The sequence below is a fragment of the Mustela nigripes genome, chromosome 9 (assembly GCF_022355385.1).
Source record: "Mustela nigripes isolate SB6536 chromosome 9, MUSNIG.SB6536, whole genome shotgun sequence".
In the NCBI taxonomy this organism is placed as follows: domain Eukaryota; kingdom Metazoa; phylum Chordata; class Mammalia; order Carnivora; family Mustelidae; genus Mustela; species Mustela nigripes.
Window position 1 is genome coordinate 85,779,793 of NC_081565.1, and position 19,128 is coordinate 85,798,920.

Consider the following 19,128-nt stretch of genomic DNA (forward strand, 5'->3'; position numbering starts at 1 on the left):
TCAAGGTTATCTCAGGGTAGCCTTGAACTCCAACAACTCTGGGGTGGCTCTCCTGCAGAGTCGCAAGGTCTCTTGTCTGTGATGCCCGTGCACGTCCCCCCTGCCTGCGGGGAGGTGCGTTCTCAGGGACAGGAAGGGCCCCCTCGTTGGCTTCACCCCACCGCACTGCCCACGGTGTTGCGTGAAGACGTCGCAGAGAGCACTCGTAGGACTCACTCGGGGCCGCAGGAGGCTTCACAAGGTCCCAGGGATCATTGCCCAGTCGCCATGGTGTTCGCTGTCGCATGAGCATGGGGTGTCCTTCCTCGGGTCTGTCCTCCTGCCATCTTCTGTGGGAGCGCTGGAATGAGAGATGACAGCTCAAGGAGAAATTGGCTTGTGGGAGGTACCTCGTGTGACCTCAAGGAGTTTAACAATTGTTTTTGAACTTCACGTTTAAGAATGGAGTGGTTTCACACCAAGACTCGGGTTTTTTCATTTCCTTTTTAGAGATGGAGGAGATGAGGCTGCCGTAGGCCCCCATTTCCACACGACAACACTCGGCTGGGGTTGTGGAGGCGACCCCAGGCCCCCGGGGCGTGCTGCTCACCACCACTCTGACCCCCTGGCCATGGACGGTTGCAATCTTCGGTGTAAACTAAAAAATCACTAACATCTATTTAAATGCTCTATTTAAGAATGGTTCCTCATTTTCAGTTTAGGACGGGAGACCAAGTTGCTGTTACTTCCCCGAGTGGTAGGAAGGTTCTTCTTCTATTCCATGTTTTTTCCAATGTCTGTGCTCTCCATCTGCAGACGTCTTTCGGTTGCTTGGAAGCTAGGGCCCCCAGCCCCGGGCCAGCACCCCCCGCTTGTCACTGCGGCAGCGGTGGTTTCTTTTGACGTGGAAGAGCCATCAGTCCCCTCAGTCCATCAGGGAAGAGGGACACAGGTCAGATCATTGCTTCCACAATCACCTTTCTAGTCACTTCTCCCCTCCCCCAAGGGCAAGGTCAGCATGACAGGGAGGGAGAAGGAGGAAGACAAAGAGAATTTTCTTCATTTTGCACTTCATCATGTTGAATCTCGTCCCCAAGACTCTGGGTCAGCTGTCATTCCTTGTAGACTGGTGACAGAACTAAGGCACCGAGAGACTATTGTTGACCTTCTGTCCCGCCGCGGGGACAAAAACAGTGAGCAGAGCTTGGGCGACTTCATATCTAACTTAGGGCACGTCCCCCTCATCTGTCTGCCTTAGGGTTTTGGACCCGGTCCCACCAGGTTTCTGAGACTGGTGTTTGTGGAAGTATTTGCTGGTTGGAAGACAGTTAAGAGGGGAGCTGAAATCCACAAAACGTGAGCGTCTGCCGGCTCTGAATAGACTCTTCTGTTGAGCCCTGCCCTGGGGTCGGGTCGCCAGGCCTCCCCACTCATTGTCTCTGTCCCTGGATGGTCTTCGAGGAAATAGGACCAGCTCAGAGAAGAGAAATGCGTGCTGAAGTAAGAATACACGTCCTTGGTTTTAGATCAACAGGCTTCCCGCATACATTTCCTCACGTGGTTCTCACAACATTTCTGAGGTACCTTCGTTGACGGATTTAGGTGAAGCAACCCTCCCCCCCCCCCCCCCCCACACACACACACGAAGGCTTGACAGCTACGTATGTGGTAGACATGACAGTAGATTCCAGATTCCTGACTCTTCATTCCCTTACGTGCTCCTGCTTGGTTTTTTCTTTATTTCGACAGGGGAGAGGTTAGTTCTGAAAGCCCTTTTCTTTCTACTTTTGCCGTTGCTGTTGTCACCCATGTTGTTCATCATGGCTCACACTTCCAGAGCCTTCTGCCAGGGGCGGGGCTACATTCTCCGCATTCCTTAGCCCTCCCCACCCTAACCACTGTGCTGGGGAATCCTACAGTGCTTCTCCCTCTTTGACTGATAAGGATACTACATTGTCCTAAGGGGTCTGCATTGGTACCTTCCTCGGGTCCCACGCCAGTAACTTCTTAGAGCAGACTCAACTCCAGATCTGGGTGACGTACCCGCGTTTCTGATGTGACCTGTATCACAATGTACCTAGACTCGAAACCCCATAAGGATCAGGACCCTGAGTGTATGGTCCACAGAGCTTAGCAAAGTGGTTGGACGCAGCCAGGTTGCCATCATTAAATAATGACAGCTGATTTTTTTTTTTTTTTTAGGCCATTAGTTTGATTTTTCTTTTCGCCCAGGGATTTTTGGGTCATCGTGTTCTCAGAATAATCCTGGTTTTCTGTTGGTTGTTTTGATTGGTTTTTCTACCCTGTAATTGAAAAGTAAGCTCCCAAACATCTCCTTTGTGGGCTATGAACGGCAATCTATAATCACAACTTTTCTTTAAATTGATCATCTTCTTTTGAGCTGTTAATAAACATGTCTGGCTTCATTGGAGTTTTCAAATTGTTATTTCCAGATGGTGAAGCCTTCAGATTTGATAAGCTCATGCATTCCCCACTAAATGGGAGCTTGAACAAAATGCCACATATTTGGCAGTCTTTGTGCTATTAGCATGGTAATTAAAAGGAAAAAAGAAGCTTCCCTATATTTTTGTCTTCTGTCCCACCCCATGAAAAAGCCATTGACTTGTTAACCAGGTCAAAATGAAAATGAATCCCATTTAATATAATTATCTGCCCTTTCTCTTTTCCTTTCTTTCTTTTTTTTTTTTTTTTAATCACTTTAGCTTTCTGAATGTGTGTATATATTTTTTAAATTGAGGTGTAATCCCCATAACCTAAAATTTAAAAAACAATTCCATGGCCTTTCATATATTCACTGTGCTGTGCAACCATCACCACAAACTAATTTCAGAGCTTTTCCTTTTTTTTTTTAATTTTCTTTTTTTTAAAGATTTTATCGGGGCGCCTGGGTGGCTCAGTGGGTTAAGCCGCTGCCTTCGGCTCAGGTCATGATCTCAGGGTCCTGGGATCGAGTCCCGCATCGGGCTCTCTGCTCAGCAGGGAGCCTGCTTCCTTCTCTCTCTCTCTCTGCCTGCCTCTCAGTGTACTTGTAATTTCTCTCTGTCAAATAAATAAATAAAATCTTTAAAAAAAAAAAAAAGATTTTATTTATGTATTTGAGAGAGAGAGCACAAGATTAGGGGCGGAGGGAGAAGAAGAAGCAGATTCCCCACTGAGCAGGACCGTGGCATCATGATCTGAGCTGAAGGCAGCTGCTTAACCGACTGAGCCACCCAGGTGCCCCAGTTTCAGGGCATTTCCAGTCACACTTCCCAAAAGAAACCCCACACCTGGGGTGCCTGGGTGGCTCAGTGGGTTAAAGCTTCTGCCTTCGGCTCAGGTCATGGTCTCAGGGTCCTGGGATCGAGTCCCACATCGGGCTCATCCCTCACCCCCATCCTGGGGCCACCACTAATCTGGCCTGCTCTATGGATTTGCCTGTTCTGGACATTTCTTATAAATGGAATCCTATAACTATAGTATGTAGCCTTCGTGTCTGCCTTCCTCCACCGAGAGAAAAGTTTTCAAGGCGTATCCGCGCTCTGCTGCATGTCTGTGCCTTGTTCCTTTCCATGGCTGAATTGAATCCGTTATATGGATATACCACAGTTTCTCTACCCAGTAACAAGTGGATAGAAATGTATTATTTTCACTTTTTGGCTATTATAAATGCTATGAACATGTGGGTACAAGCTTTCCTATGAAGGCATGTTTATAATTTACTTGAGTATATGCTTCAGAACAGAATTATTTGGTCACGGGGTAACTGCGTCTGACTGCTTGAGGAGCTAGAGTTTTCCAGGGGGTCACACTGTTTGAACAGGCCCACCAGCAACGCAGGAGCACTCCAGTTTCTCCACATCTTCACCAGCCCATCATTTTCAGTTTTATTTGTTTGCTCTTTGAAGAACCACCCTGAGGAGTGTGAGTGATGCCTCATGGTGATTTCTGCTTCATGTTTGCATGATGACAAATGATACTGAACATCCTTCTGTGTGATTATCACTCGTCTGTGTATCTTGTTTGGAGAAACATCTCTTCAGTTCCTTTGCCCAGTTTTTAATGGTTGAGTTGTAAGAGTTTGTGTATATATTCTGGGTACTAGATCCTTTTCAGATATATGATTTGTATATCTACCTTTCCTGAGTCGGTTGCAAAGCAAAACTTTTAGAGATTTGTATTTTTCTGCCATTGTGGTTTTTACCAGACCCTACCTCATATTTAATTACTGGTGTCTGGAAGATCTCCAGAACTTATATTCAAAAGTGTGATTTAGGGTGAAAATGAAGCATTCTGTGGGCCCAGGGTTTTGATAGTGAGGTCGTGCGTGAGTCTTGGAGAAAGCCATGGTCCCCATCTCCTTCCGTGGTAGAAGCCGTGAGGGCTAACGTACGTGTGGTGGCAGAAGCTTGAGGGTTTATGGCATTTTTATCCACGGTGAGATGGAAACTGTGTTTTTGCTTCAAAGTTAGGTTTTTGTCTTTTGCTCTTAGAAAGAAGTTCTGGGGGCAAGTGAGCTGCCCCTGCCCCTCAGTCACCCAGCATTCCAGCGCATTTCTTCTGGTCAAAATGAGTTTGTCCGTTCGAGGCAGCTCGGTTGGAAGCTTCATGATGGCTGGGGGAGGACCTGTTCTTTCTCATCCAGGCTCCACTGGGACTTGATCACTGCACACCTTATAGAAGCCGTTATCACCCCAGAACTGAGGCAGAATGGTGGGGGGCGGGCAGGTGAAGCAGGTGGCTCTGAGTGACAGACTACGAGTGAGCGAGGACGGCTGTGTCTGTGGGGTGTCTGTGAAGGGAGCAGCTCCACTTGCTCGCACACTGACTGTGCCCATTCCTGGCTGTGTTGGGGCTTGGGGCTGGCCGCAGCCTTTCTGCTGTCACGAGGTGGGTTCACCATGACGGGCAAGGTCTTGGGGTGCCCCTTCCAGGCTCATTTATCTCTTTGCTAACTCAAAACATGATCTCACTGACTGAATCTGCCTTTTTTTTTTTTTTTTTAAGATTTTTTATTTATTTATTTGACAGAGAGAGAGATCACAAATAGGCAGAGAGACAGACAGAGAGAGAGATGAGGAGAAGCAGGCTCCCTGCTGAGCAGAGAGCCCCATGCGGGACTCGATCCCAGGCCCCTGGGATCATGACCTGAGCCGAAGGTAGAGGCTTAACCCACTGAGCCACCCAGGCGCCCCCTGAATCTGCCTTTTAACAAAACCCCCAGGTGGGGTGGCTGGGTGGCTCTGTCGGTTAAGGAGTCCAGCTCTCGATCTCAACTCAGGTCTTGATCTCAGGGCCGTGAGTTCAAACCCCACGTTGGGCTCCATGCTGAGTGAGGAGCCTACTTAAAAAATAAATAAATAAATAACCATAGCAACAACCAAAACAACAACCAAATAACCCCAAATCCCCAGGTGAATGATATTTGCATCAAATTTGGGAAGCCTGTGTTCGTGTCGGTCTCCCTCTCACTGCACACCTAGCACAGTTTCTCTTCTTTCTTCTCGTAGCTTCCACGGGCTTAGCCTGATGTGATGTTGGTGCTGTCCCAGTGCTGGTTACAGGCTCTCTTTGTCACTGGAGGGTGAAACCAACTGGCATTTCCCAGAGGTGCTCTCGGGCTTAGAAATAATTCCATAGAAATGCAGAAGTAATATCTATTTGTATTCAGTCTTGGGTCTTCTCAGCCTTCTCCACCTCCCTGTCTTCCCAGGGAGGGAAGGCTGCCTCCCTGACGGGCCCTCATTAGATGGGGAGCCCCTTGAAGGAAGGGGTCTTAGACCGTCCATTTTTATATCTTTATTTCTCCCCACAGCACCTAATATCTCTTGGGCAAATAAATATCTGCAGAATTTAATTATGAATGAAAATTATTTCTGAAGACATCAAAAAAGAATTAAAAAAGAATTTTTTCTTGGGCACCTGGGTGGCCCAGTAGGGTAAGCCTCTGCCTTTGGCTCTGGTCATGATCTCAGGGTCCTGGGATCAAGCCCCGAGTCAAGCTCTCTACTCAGCAGGGAGCCTGCTTCTCCCTCTGCCTGCCTGTCTGCCTACTTGTGATTTCTGCCTGTCAAATAAATAAATAAAATCTTTTTTTAAAAAATGCTTTTTTTTTCCCCCTGGTGCCAAGATCCTGAGAGTTTCGTTTCAGGGATATCAAGTGGTGTGAAGATGAACAATCATTATTTACAGCTGGAGGGTCTTATGGGTGTCCATTTGGGTCTCGTTGCTTTAACCCTGAAATCTTTTTCACTTATAGGGTAAAACGAAATATTTTTCTACCAAAATAAATAAAATAAACCAAGGGAATCAGTTTGTAGATTTATCACAATGCAAATATTTTACATGAATTTCTTCCCCCAATCTCTCTGACTACACTGCTTTTGAGCTCAGTGACCATGACTTACCTGTGAGAGCCTAATTATGTCAAGGATCTCACAAGAAAACCTGTGAAGAGAATAGAGCCTATAGTAATAACCCACATTGCTTGAGTACTTACTATGAGAGGCAGCTACTGTTTATTCTGAGCGTTTCCTATCTAATTTCATTTTTAAGTCTACAAGTGGTCTCTGAGATTGATATTTGATTATGCCTGTTGTTACCCATGAGAAAATGGAGGCCTAGGCAGCAAGATAAATGTTTTGCCCAAGAGTACACAGCTAATGAAATGGTGAGGCCAGTGTTTGAACACCGATCATCAGACTCTAGAGCTTACCTCCCAAAGACCCGATGGATTAGTTTCTTCCCTCAAGATGTCCCACATGATTTAATAGGCCACATTTCATCACCTAGATGAAAGGCCCCTTGAGTATGCACTACTCTCATCTCTATTTCCCTACTGGGCAATGGACTGCGGGAATTAGGTGGCCTGTAAATGATTGTTGGCTTAATTGATCCCACAAGGTTTCATGGGAGTCCTTGGACAGCAATGGACGTTTTACTATAGCAAGATCTTTCCTGTATATGTGGAAGTCCCAACTTTAATCTTCACAGTCTCCCTTATCCATCTTAAAGAGGACATCTTGGAAAGAAAGGAAGTAAGCAGTTGGAGATGTTGTAACATTTGGTAGTATGAAGGTTGGGTTTGTGTGGACTGGCCCCTTCCGTCTCAGACACGGAAAGATGGCACCCCTCTCCAAATAGCCAAACCCAGACCCAAAATAAAGCCCAGGCCAAAATAAAGGAAAATCCTGGGGCACCTGGCTGGCTCATTTGGTTACACATATGACTCTTTTTTTTTTTTTTTTTTCTAATTTTATTTGAGAGAGAGAAAGAGAGCACAGGCAAAAGGAGGAGCAGACTCCCCACTGAGCAAGGAGCCCAATGCAGGACTCGATCCCAAGACCCTAGGATTATTACCTGAGCTGAAGGCAGATGCTTAGCCGACGGAGCCACCCAGGTGCCCCACACATGTGACTCTTGATCTTGGGGTTTTGAGATCAAGCCCCATATTGGGTGTAGAGATTACTTACAAATAAAGTCTAAAAAGGAAGGGAGGGAGGAAGGAATGTAGGTCCTCATGTGCCAGAAATAAAAAGGGAACTCAAAATCAGAAGTATAGGGGCGCCTGGGTGGCTCAGTGGGTTAGGGCCTCTGCCTTCGGCTCAGGTCATGATCCTAGGGTCCTGGGATCACCCCGTATCGGGCTCTCTGCTCAGCGGGGAGCCTACTTTCCACTGCCCCCTCTCCCTCGCCTGCCTCTCTGCCTACTTGTGATCTCTGTCAAATAAATAAATAAATGTTTTTTTAAAAAATCAGAAGTGTAAAAAGAAAAAAACTGTGACGCTAAGGTCTAAACCCAATTATATAGGCCTTCATGATAGGAGACAGAGGTTTTACTGCCCATACGGGGAAGAAACGTGAGTTTGGACTGTGTGAGTGAAGAAGCTAGAATCAGACCTCTGTATAAAGCGTGGACTCTCAAAATTTGGCCCTATCCTTGAAAAGAATACCAGAAGAATTCTACCCAGTGACTCAGGAAAACGTCAAGAAAGCATGCCGTCTGCCCATGGCTGCAAGTAACAGGTTAGAGGGGCACCTATGAAAAATTAAAATGGGGACTTAACTGTGGGTATGTGATCTAAATTTACACCACCACAGAATGCTGACTCCCACTATGTAGAACAAGCTGAGGGTTGCTGGAGGGGAGGTGGGTGGGGGTGGGCTGGATGGGGATAGCATTTTAAGGAGGACACTTGTTGTGATGACCGTAGGGTGTTATATGTATGATGGATCACTAAACTCTACTCCTGAAACTTACTACACTCTATATTAACTAACTTGAATTTAAATAAAAACTTGTCTCGGTGAGGGGAAGAACCTGGCTGGCTCATTTGGTTACACATGCGACTGTAACCACATTCGTTTTTCCACTGAAAAACTAATAGGAAGACAGTCCTGGTAACCTCGAAATTCCTAAATCCTGAAGAGAAACGGGTTTCCTACTCTCTCAGAGTAGGAAACCAGAAGAGAAATCTACAGTCACAAATTACAAACCACACAAGGAAATGACAAAAGTTAACATATACACTACAAGCAAAAGAATGCATATTCCAAAAATTGGAAATGATACCACAACCTGTAAGAACATGAAGGGTGTTTAAAATTAGTAAAGAGTGGGTTGCCTGGGTGGTGCAGTTGGTTAAGCATCGGACTTTTGGTTTCAGCTCAGGTTATGATCTCAGGGTCGTTCAATCGAGCCCCGTGTCTGTGCTCAGTGTGGGGTGGGCTTGAGATCCTCTCTCCCTCTGCCCACCCCCACACATGGGCACTCTCTGTCTCTAAAATAAATAAATAAATCTTTTAGAAAAGTGATTAAAGAGAGACCGATGAATAGAAACTAGGAAATCGAAGGATCCTCTGGAAAGTAGACAGTAACTTCCAGAGATGACACTTAAAGACGATGGAACTTTTTAAACTCAGGGAATGGATGAAACACCCAGTAAGAGCAACTGAAGGAACGATGGGTCACCCGATGCAGGTTCAATAAAATCAGTGAGGATGCATCACAGAGATAAGAAGAAGGAGTATTATAAGCTTCCAAGTCCTCATGTATCTGGATACTTACAAGCATAGGTTTAGCGAATTTATAGTTCGAAGAAGAAATCACCATAGCAATTGGAAATTGTAGTTAGAACTAAACAGCAGTGAAAATACTATGTAATAACCTGGGGAACACAAACACTGAATTTGGAAGGAAGTGTATACCCTTACATGCCTACGTGGAAACAGACTGGTGCACTAAGCAGTCAGCTCCCAAAGTTAGAGTAAGAAAAGGGCAAACCTAGAAAAAAATAGAGGGAACAATTGATCATTCAGTCAGAGCAGAACTGAATGATACAGAAAGCAAAAACTAAAGCAGGGAGTGTGGAATGGAAAACTGAAGAGCACTTAGACTGGATCTACCCGTATTAACATGAATAAGCCTCGTGACATTTGTAACATGAATAACACATCGTGAAAAAATATCAGAAGGAAAAAGCAAGTTACAAAAGACTGTATCCAGACTGGTATTGTACAAGTCAGTCTTGTACACATGCAAATCACATGAGGCTTTTTTCCCTTGTTTTTACATATTAACGTATAATATGATATTTACTTCAGGTGTACAGGTCTGTGAATCATCAGGTTTACACACTTCACAGCACTCACCACAGCACATGCCCTCCCCAGTGTCCGTAACCCCACCACCTTCTCTCTCCCTGTTACCCCCAGCAACCCTCAGTTTGTTTCCTGAGATTAAGAGTCTCTTATGGTTTGTCTCCCTCCTTTGTCCCACCTTGTTTCGTTTTTCCCTCCCTACCCACCACAACCCGCCACTCTGCCTCTCAAGTTTCTCATATCATGGAGATCATATGATAATTGTCTTTTTCTGACTGACTTATTTCGCTCAGCATAATACCCTCTAGTTCCATCCACGTCATTGCAAATGGCAAGATTCCATTTCTTTTGATGGCTGCATGGTATTCCATTGTGTATATACACCACATTTCTTGATCCACTCATCTGTTGATGGACATCTAGGTTCTTTCCATAGTTTGGCTATTGTGGACATTGCTGCTATAAACATTTGGGTGCATGTGCCCCTTTGGACCACTACATTTGTATCTTTAGGGTAAATACCCAGTAGGATAGCTCTATTTTCAACTTTTTGAGGAACCTCTGTACTGTTTTCCAGAGTGGCTGCACCAGCTTGCATTCCCACCAACAGTGTAGGAGGGTTCCCCTTTCTCTGCATCCTCGCCAGCATCTGTCATTTCCTGACTTGTTAATTTTAGCCATTCTGACTGGTGTGAGGTGATATCTCACTGTGGTTTTGATTTGTATTTCCCTGATGTCGAGTGACATGGAGCACTTTTTCATGTGTCTGTTGGCCATCTGGTTGTCTTTTTTGTAGAAATGTCTGTTCATGTCCTCTGCCCATTTCTTGATTAGATTATTTGTTCTTTGGGTGTTGAGTTGATGAATTCTTTATAGATTTTGGATACTAGCTCTTTATCTGATATGTTGTTTGTGAATATCTTCTCCCATTCTGTGACTTGTCTTTTGGTTTTGTTGACTGTTTCCTTTGCTGTGCAAAAGGTTTTGGTCTTAATGAAGTCCCAATAGTTCAGTTTTGCCCTTGCTTCCCTTGCCTTTGGCAATGTTTCTAGGAAGAAGTTGCTGTGGCTGAGGTCAAAAGAGATTGCTGCCTGTGTTCTCCTCAAGGATTTTAATGGATTCCTGTCTTATATTTAGGTCTTTCATCCATTTTGAGTCTGTTTTTGTGTGTGGTGTGAGGAAATGGTCCAGTTTCATTTTCCTGCATGCAGCTGTTCAATTTTCCCAGCACCATTTGTTGAAGAGGCTGTCTTTTTTCCATTGGACATTCTTTCCTGCTTTGTGAAAGATTAGTTGACCATAGAGTTGAGGGTCCATTTCTGGGCTGTCTATTCTGGTCCCTTGATCTACGTGTCTGTTTTTGTACCAGTACCATACTGTCTTGATGACGACAGCTTTGAAATAGAGCTTGAAGTCTGGAATTGTGATGCTGCCAACTTTAGTTTTCTTTTTCAACATTCCTCTGGCTATTTGGGGTCTTTTCTGGTTCCATATAAATTTTAGGATTATTTGTCCATTTCTTTGAAAAACAATTGATGGTATTTTGATAGGGATTGCATTAAATGTGTAGATTGCTTTAGGTGACTTGATACATTTTAATGGCTAGGGACATATACAGAAACCTGTTAGATGATCATCAAAACAACTTCTTTCCCGAGCCAGACTGAATTCTTAATTGTAGGTAGCAGACAAAGAGGGAGTGATTTCAGTGTCAGCAGTCATCAATATAGACAAAACAGTGTGGACAACCAGGGGACAGATCCATCCATGAAGAAGAATATTTATTATTGCAGTAATAACAGAATTGTTTTCTTTTTTCAACTCCTCCCCCTAAGATCCTCTAACATTCAATACAGGACTTGGCATATAGTTGGATTTTCATGAACATGCACTTGTTTTTTGCATTTAAGTTACTTTCTTCCCTTGAACCTGAAAATGCACAATAAACTCAAGCCTTTGTATCAGATTTTATGTTTGCCCTGTTTGGTTGTGAGGAAGTGTGTAACATTCAAAAAATTGTCATTTTTTGACAATTTTTTGACCAAAAAAAATGTTTAACAGCAGGGTGGTGGTCAAGAAACATGTCCATCCAAAGTAGTGTTATTAGTGTCTTAAAAAAGATGAAGATGCTTAGCATGAGGAAATGCAGGCAACTTGGGTAGAGCATTGGAGCTGGCGTCTTGAGGCAGAATTCCTTCTTCTGCATGAAACCTTGGTTTTTGCTCCTCGGCCTTCAGCTGATGGGATGAGACCACTGAGATGCTCAAGGGTCGTCTCCTTTAGTTAAAGTGAACTAATGGGAGACGTTAGTCACATCTACAGAATACCCTCCCGCAGCTGGATCCATGCGTTATTGACTAACTGGTACTGTAGCCTAGCCAGGTTGACACAGAAGATTAACTGATCATCACAGCCTCATGTTATAAGACTCCGTTTATATGAAATGTCCAGAATCGACAGATCAAAAGAAAGCAAATTCGTGGTTGCCAGGGCCTGGGCCAAGTGAGGATTGGGGAGTGGCTGCTAATGAATATGGGTTTTTTCATTGGTGATGGAAATACTCTGGAATTAGATAGTGGTGATGGTTGCATAACATTGGGTAGGTCCTAAAAACCCCTGAGTTGTGCATTTTAAAAATGATAAATTTTATGTGAATTTTATCTCCATGAAAAACTGCCCCAAGCCCTATAATTATACAGCCATTAAAAAATTACAAGAGGGGGTGACTGGGTGGCTCAGCGGTTAAGTGTCTGCCTTCAGCTCAGGTCGTGATCCCAGGATCCTGGGATGGAGCCCTGCATCAGGCTCCCTGCTCTGCGGGAAGCCTGCTTCTCCCTCTCCCACTCCCCCTGCATGTGTTCCCTCTCTCTCTGTCTCTCTGTCAAATAAATAAATAAAATCCTAAGAAAAGAATTACAAGAGATAACTCTTGGGAAACACACTGAGGGTTCCAGAAAGGGAGGTGAGTGCGGAGATGGGGGATGAGCATTAAGGAGGGACCCGTGATGTGATGAGCCCTGGGTGTTACGCACATCTAATGAGTCACTGAACGTTATATCAAAAACTAACAATGCACTGTATGTTGGATGATTGAACTAAAAATACAAGAGATAATATACAAGAGATAATTCTTTTGAAATGCTTAGCACAGACTCTGACATAAAGTCGGTACTCGATAATTGTTAACCATTATGTTATTTTTTTCAATTTTTTATTTAAATCATGATTAGTCGCAATAGTGTATGAAAAAAGGGAAAACAATTTCTCTTCATATGTATTTGAGTTGGTGAAGTTGGGAGTGAATTTTTGAGCTTGTTATTTCCGGTAGAACTGTGATAATACTGCCTGTGCCGTAAGTACATTTTTTAAGGGTTTAAAAATAAAGCTTTACAGAGGCATCTGTTTGGAGCCAAAGTGCACGTAAAGAGCTCTCACTGGTGGGAGAACACGAGAGATGGGAACAGATCTGTTTCAGAGGAAGGACAGGCTAGAATCTATGCAGTGTACACGCATGGTCATTTGTTAATAACTATTCATTCTACGCTTTTTATTTTCTGCTTATCAATGTTCATCTTAGTTGAGCTCCCAAAGGGCAAGGAGGCATATGGCTAATTCTCCTAATATAGTACCCAGCAAGATGGCATGATTAGATCACTAGTTCTGGGGTAATTAAAAATATTTTTTCCCTTGCCAATAGTTCTTATTCAATCAAGCCAAAATCAGTCTGTGTATCAGAGAACCATTCGGGGGTTTTGATTAAAAAAAAAAAAAAAAAAAACTCACAGATTTTAATCTCTTTCCTGAAAATACCCTAAAACAGGAACAGTGCTGTTTTTATAAATCTGCTTTCTCAAATGCAATTCAGCTACCATCCCCAGATTAGTTTTTATAGCTATAAAAAAACATGTACATAAGAACAAAGGCTGACTAGAACCCGAAAAATGGAGGGGAGGGAAGGAGAGGTCGGTATAAATTACTTTACATGACTTTTTCTTTCATCTGGATTTCTAGAATTCTCTCTCCCTCTCTCTCTCTCTCTCTTTTTAAGATTTTTATGTTTAAGTAATCTCTACACCTGTTGTGGGTCTTGAACTCACAACCGCAAGATCAAGAATCACACACACCCCTGGCTGAGCAAGCCGGGCGCCACTCTAGAATTATTTCTTGAACAATAATTTTTTATGAGCTTAGAGTTAAAAAAGAAAAAAATCACCCATTTCTTCCATGATAGGGCTACTGGACCAGCAGTTGTTTGAGACAACATGAACTTGAAGAAATCTCCAGCCCAGGTCTTAATTGTTTTCCTCCCTAGCGTCTTCCTTCCCTGTTTCACTGATACACTTAACCATGAAGAGTGGGAGAGGCCCAGCCAGCTCTCTAGGAGCCAATGAACTGATCCTATGAGCCCATTTTATTTTGTTTTTCCAAGATTTTATTTATTTATTTGAGAGAGAGAGAGCACACGCAGGGGCAATGGCAGAGGGGGGAGCAGGCTCCCCACCGAGCAGGGAGTCCAATGCAGGACTCAATCCCAGGACCCTGATAATGACCTGAGCCGAAGGCAGACACTTAACCGACTGAGCCACGCAGGCGCCCCCTACAGGAGCCCATTTTAAAGCTGGGGACACCAAGGCTCAGAGATATCACCTTGGGCGTTAGAATGGACCTTGAGGGCATTTCATCCAAGCCTTTTGCCCCATACCTTCAGTCCCACCCCTCGATGATGGGAGAGGTTAAAATTACAGCCCAAGTTGACAAACCTTGTAAATGGCAGAGCCAGAACTCAAGCTGTTGGTTCTAACACTGAGCTCTTCCCAAGCTGCCTTTGTACCGGCTTGGGCTCTTCCTGCTTGCATGAGAGAAAGCCGCCCAAGAGTGAATTGCTGGTAACTGATGGGGCCACAGAGGTCTACATAGCAATTCTGCCTTTGGGCTTCCTCATTGGCCCTGGAGAGCTACGCCATTCAGAAAGGTTCTAGTTCTGGGAGTGATCCTGCCAGGGGGGTCTGACCCGTGTACCTCCAGCCTGACTTGTGTTCCCAGCAGCCTTTGACTTTGAACACCGCTCCATGCTCTTAAACTCAGTCCAAGATCTGGCCCTGGAAAAGGGTAGAGAAGGATTGTGTGCTCAGGGAAATCCCGACTTCATCATGGGACTCGGAGAATCTTCCATTGACTTTTCTTAGCAGGCATCCAATTTTTCCAAACTGCTTTGAGAGCAGGATAAAACCCACATATTTACAATGTGTAACTCCTGGCCGAAGTTCTTCGCCAGCCACTTCTTAACCCTTGAGGGTTCCAGGATGACATCTCTGGCCCAGGGTAAGCCTTTCAACTGCCTTTCCAGCTCTTGGTTGGTATTTATATTTTTCTCCTTTTCAGGAGAAAAGAGGAAGGAAGGAAAGGAGAGAGAGAGGGATGAAAAGGAAAAAGGAACGGGGAAAAGAAGAAATTACAATTTGTGATGCTCAACCTCAGGAACACGCTGGTAGAAGGTTTTCGTTACCAAATAGAGTAACCTGTTCATGGCGCTGTCACCTCTGAAAGCTTTGAAAATGCTCCTTGTGCTGACTCTTTTATCTCTCCCGTAAAAACCCATTATCTGGATCAGGGTTGAAAAACAGCAAGTACGCTTCTTTGTAATTTCCCTGCATGTATTTGGGGTGGAGATGATTAGAGGCACAGCTAATTGCCAGTAATATAAACCCTAAAATTGGAGCCCCTCGGGGGTTTTTTTGCTACTCAACAGAGTGCTTTTGTGGTGGGTTTTTGAGCACAGACACATCTTCTTTCTTTCTGCACACAGAGCTTTCTTTGACATACAAGCCAAAAATTTACTTGAGGCAACCTAAGGAGTATGAGAGAGAGTGTCTGTTTGTTTGGTTTTTCAAAACACTGAACACTACCGAGTATCCTTACAGCATAAAGTAGGTATGTTCCATATAGGACAGCTGAACACAGGCATTTGCTAAGTAGGAAGTGAGCACAAGGTGCTTTTTAAATTCACTTAAAATATTTTGAATCCTTGGCGTTCTGAACCACTCTAGAATCTCTAACCCTAGGTTTTGAAATATGAACCAGGCAGGATTGATATTGAGGTGTTTTTTTTTGTTTGTTTGTTTGGTTGGTTGGTTTAGCTACAATTTGAGAAATGTTTGTTCCAATAATTAAAAATGGCTGATCAGACATACATTTAAAATGCATGCCTAAAATAAAGAGATCAAGACAACGATGGAACAGGTAGGAAAATAAAATTAAACCAAGGATATAAGGTCACTATGCAGATACACGAGATTCCTTTATTTGGCCCTATTAAGAGACATTGGAAGTGCACCTGAATTTAAATGAAAACTCTAGTATTGCTTATAATTCACACATCTCTCTGTTGCCCTAGAATTTGTAACTGTGACCGAGCCACTGTAAGTTTTCACAGACTGAGTCTGTAAGGGAGCAGACCCAGGGAGGTCCTTCTTGAGTCCTTCTGCTGTCACTGTTTTATCTCTCACTAGCCTGTCCTCCTTGGAGGCTGATGAAGGATAAAAGATGTGCCAGTCATCCCAGCCCATCTTCTGTCTTGGTTTAAAAAACATGGGGGGTAGTGGGGCGTCTGGCTGCTCATTTGAAGAGTACATGACTTGATCTCGGGGTTGTGAGTTTGAGCCCCAGGTAGGGTGGAGAGATTGGTTAAAATAATAAATAATTTTTTAAAAATAGACGTAAGAAATATAAAAGGGGGAGGGTGCCTGGGTGGTCCAGTCGATTAAGCATCTGACTCTTGGTTTCAGCTCGGGTAGTGATCTCAGGGTCGTGAGGTTGAGCTCCACACAGGGCTCCATGCTTAGCGCACAGTCTGCTTGAGATGCTCTCTCTCCCCCTCTCCCTGCTCATGCTCTCTCTCTCTCTCTCTCTCTAATAAATAAATAAAATCTTTAAAAATATAAAAGGGCAGTGTTGCAAAGGATCAGTGTGGGGCTCAGAAGGAGTAAGGCAGTTAGATGTTGGGACCATTTGGAAGAGGATAAGTAAGAAAAGTTTTTGATTTGTCGTTATCAAAACCAGCCCCAGAAAGAATTCCTGTGGATTTCTTGTGCAAGCAAGCTTTCAAAACTTGAACAACATGGGTTTAACCTGTGCGAATCCATGCACACAAAGATATTTTTTTCAATAAACGCGGTCAGGCACTGTAATGTCTTTTCCTTACGACTTTCTTAATAACATTTTCTTTTCTCTGGCTTAGTTTATTGTAAGATTCCAGCTCACAGTACGTATAACATACAAAATGCACGTTAATTGACTGTTTATGTTCTGGGTAAGCTTCTCAGCGAACAGCAGGCTATTAGTAGTTTTGTTTTTGTGGAGACAGAAGTTATACGCGGATTTTGACTGTGTGAGGATTGGTGCCCCGAGCCCCAGCATTGTTGAGGGGTCCACTGTGTAACATTTCTTGATTTCGAACACTTCCCTATAGCCCCAGTCTCCAAGGCACTCAGGTTCAGTAACTTCAGGCCAATTTGGACACGTCATCGTCTAGAAATAGCCAACACGGAATGGATAGCATTAGACCACACTGTCGTTCAACAACATGTAAATATATCAAACCAAAGGAACCTTATGTTGTTATTAAAATCACAAAAGGTGCATAAAAAGAGAGCACCAAGGAAAGAGTATTTATGAGAAAATGAGAAAATTAAACACTGATATGTAAACTATAGAATGTGAAACACCTGGGGCACTGGCTGGCTGGTGAGTTGAAAGAATGGATGAGTCTTGATCTCAGGGTGGTAAGTTCGAGCCCCAAGCTGGGGCTAGAAGTTACTTTATAAATAAATAAATAAATAAAAATAAAATGTAAGATGCCTAAGGTAGACAAAGACTAAGGGGAGTGTGTAAAAACAAAATAGTTATATTGGGTTGACAAAGATGATGTATTTCTTTTCCTTCTCATAGTGGTTTTTTTTTTGATGTTTTGTTATTATAAGTAATATAATTGGAGGAGAAAAGAAATAAAAACCAAAACTTTCATGTGAAGAATATTTTTACAAACTCACTGAATAATGTGTACTTTGTGTTCATTAAAATGTGATTTGTTTTTTAAATCTAACATTTACAGAATTGTGGAAGAGCGCCTAAACTGTTTCTCTTGCCAATAAAATGTGGTTGGGGGTTGAGGGGATATTTTTCCATAGAGATGTTTACAGAAGAACTCAATGCTGGTTTTCTTTTCTCCTTTCCAACCTTTGTCTTTCTTAGGGATCACCATAGGAGTCTTGGTTCGAGACTATGGCAAGCTCTCTAGTCTGGAGAAATTCTACTTCGCTTTTCCTGGGGAAATCCTAATGAGGATGCTGAAACTCATCATTTTGCCATTAATTATATCCAGCATGATTACAGGTACCTTAAGAAAACTGATGGTTCTCTGTGATTATTTAAGGAGCTGTCTGTTAAGTTGTTCTTTTCTAATTATGGGAAATATTGAAATGCATTTGAGCATCACACGCACACATATATACTCCTTACTTGGAAAGTGTATATTTGCTTGAGTGGAAATATTTCATCACTCACAGGGTGGCATGGCTCTGCCTAGGGCCCTGTCCACGACTACTCGAATCTTCCTTTGGCCATCAGTGTGGTGTCTTGGGGGGGGGAGATGCCATTTTCAAACATATTATAAATAAAATTCTACCCAGGGCACAGGACATTTAAAAAAAAAAAAAAAACGCCCACATGTTTGGTCACTGAAATGTCAGCCAGTGTCCCCAGGCGAAATGTGGGTGTCAGTTTTGATGTTGTTTTGAGTAGTTCACTCATGTTTCCCAACTGCCGCCATGTCCCGCCCCATCCTCTGTGAGCCTGCGCTCTTGAGTTTCTCCGCCTTCCTCACCCCTCTTCCACGGCTCCATATGCCTGCCCTCAAAACTCACAGCCACACGCTGTGGGAAACGTTTAAGGATGGCTTTGCACCATATTTTGAAAGCCTAGTATTTTAAAATCCGAACTTGTGACCCAGTTGGGTTTGGAAATGCTTCTTCCCTTCTTGGTCACTCTGTTGCAGGGTCTCTTTCAAGAGCAAGCTTCCCTCTGGAGGTAGAAAGTAATTTGGCTTACAAAAATGTCATCGATCTGGATGTGGTAAGCTTCGCAATGCATTCTGTAGTTTCTTGTGCTTATCGTAATTCTGCCACTAAGTAAAATGTGGCCTGATGGTCGCTAGTGTGGTCAGGTTGAAAAACCAAGGTTTTCCATAATCATGCAATTAGGATTCTTGGCATGTCCTCTTCTAGAATCCACACCCCCCCCACCAAAACCCTGCTACCACTAGAAAGACCTGGGGCTGATATATGCAGAGTTCTGGACGTTGGCTCAGGAAAGGGAGTGTGGGTATCAGGATCTGCTGTACTCAGCAGCCGAGTTGCTTGAAAAGCTATAGATTTGGCTATTGAACTTCCCAAGTGCCAAACTCCACTCAGACTAGAATCTCCTGAGAGCTTTGTCTTTAAATGGTCTTGGTCTTCTTGGCTTATTACAAGCCTGAAAAGAACATTTCATTAT

The 19,128-nt window shown here is 43.6% G+C and overlaps 1 protein-coding gene across 1 annotated transcript in view; it reads left to right on the forward strand.

Moving 5' to 3' along the window:
- SLC1A1 (solute carrier family 1 member 1) overlaps positions 1 to 19,128 on the forward strand; it is a 76,923-nt gene that overhangs the window by 22,717 nt on the left and 35,078 nt on the right. The window contains exon 2 of the mRNA XM_059411962.1: positions 17,830 to 17,970. Coding sequence (XP_059267945.1) covers positions 17,830 to 17,970 — 141 coding nt within the window. The remainder of the gene's footprint in view (positions 1 to 17,829; positions 17,971 to 19,128) is intronic.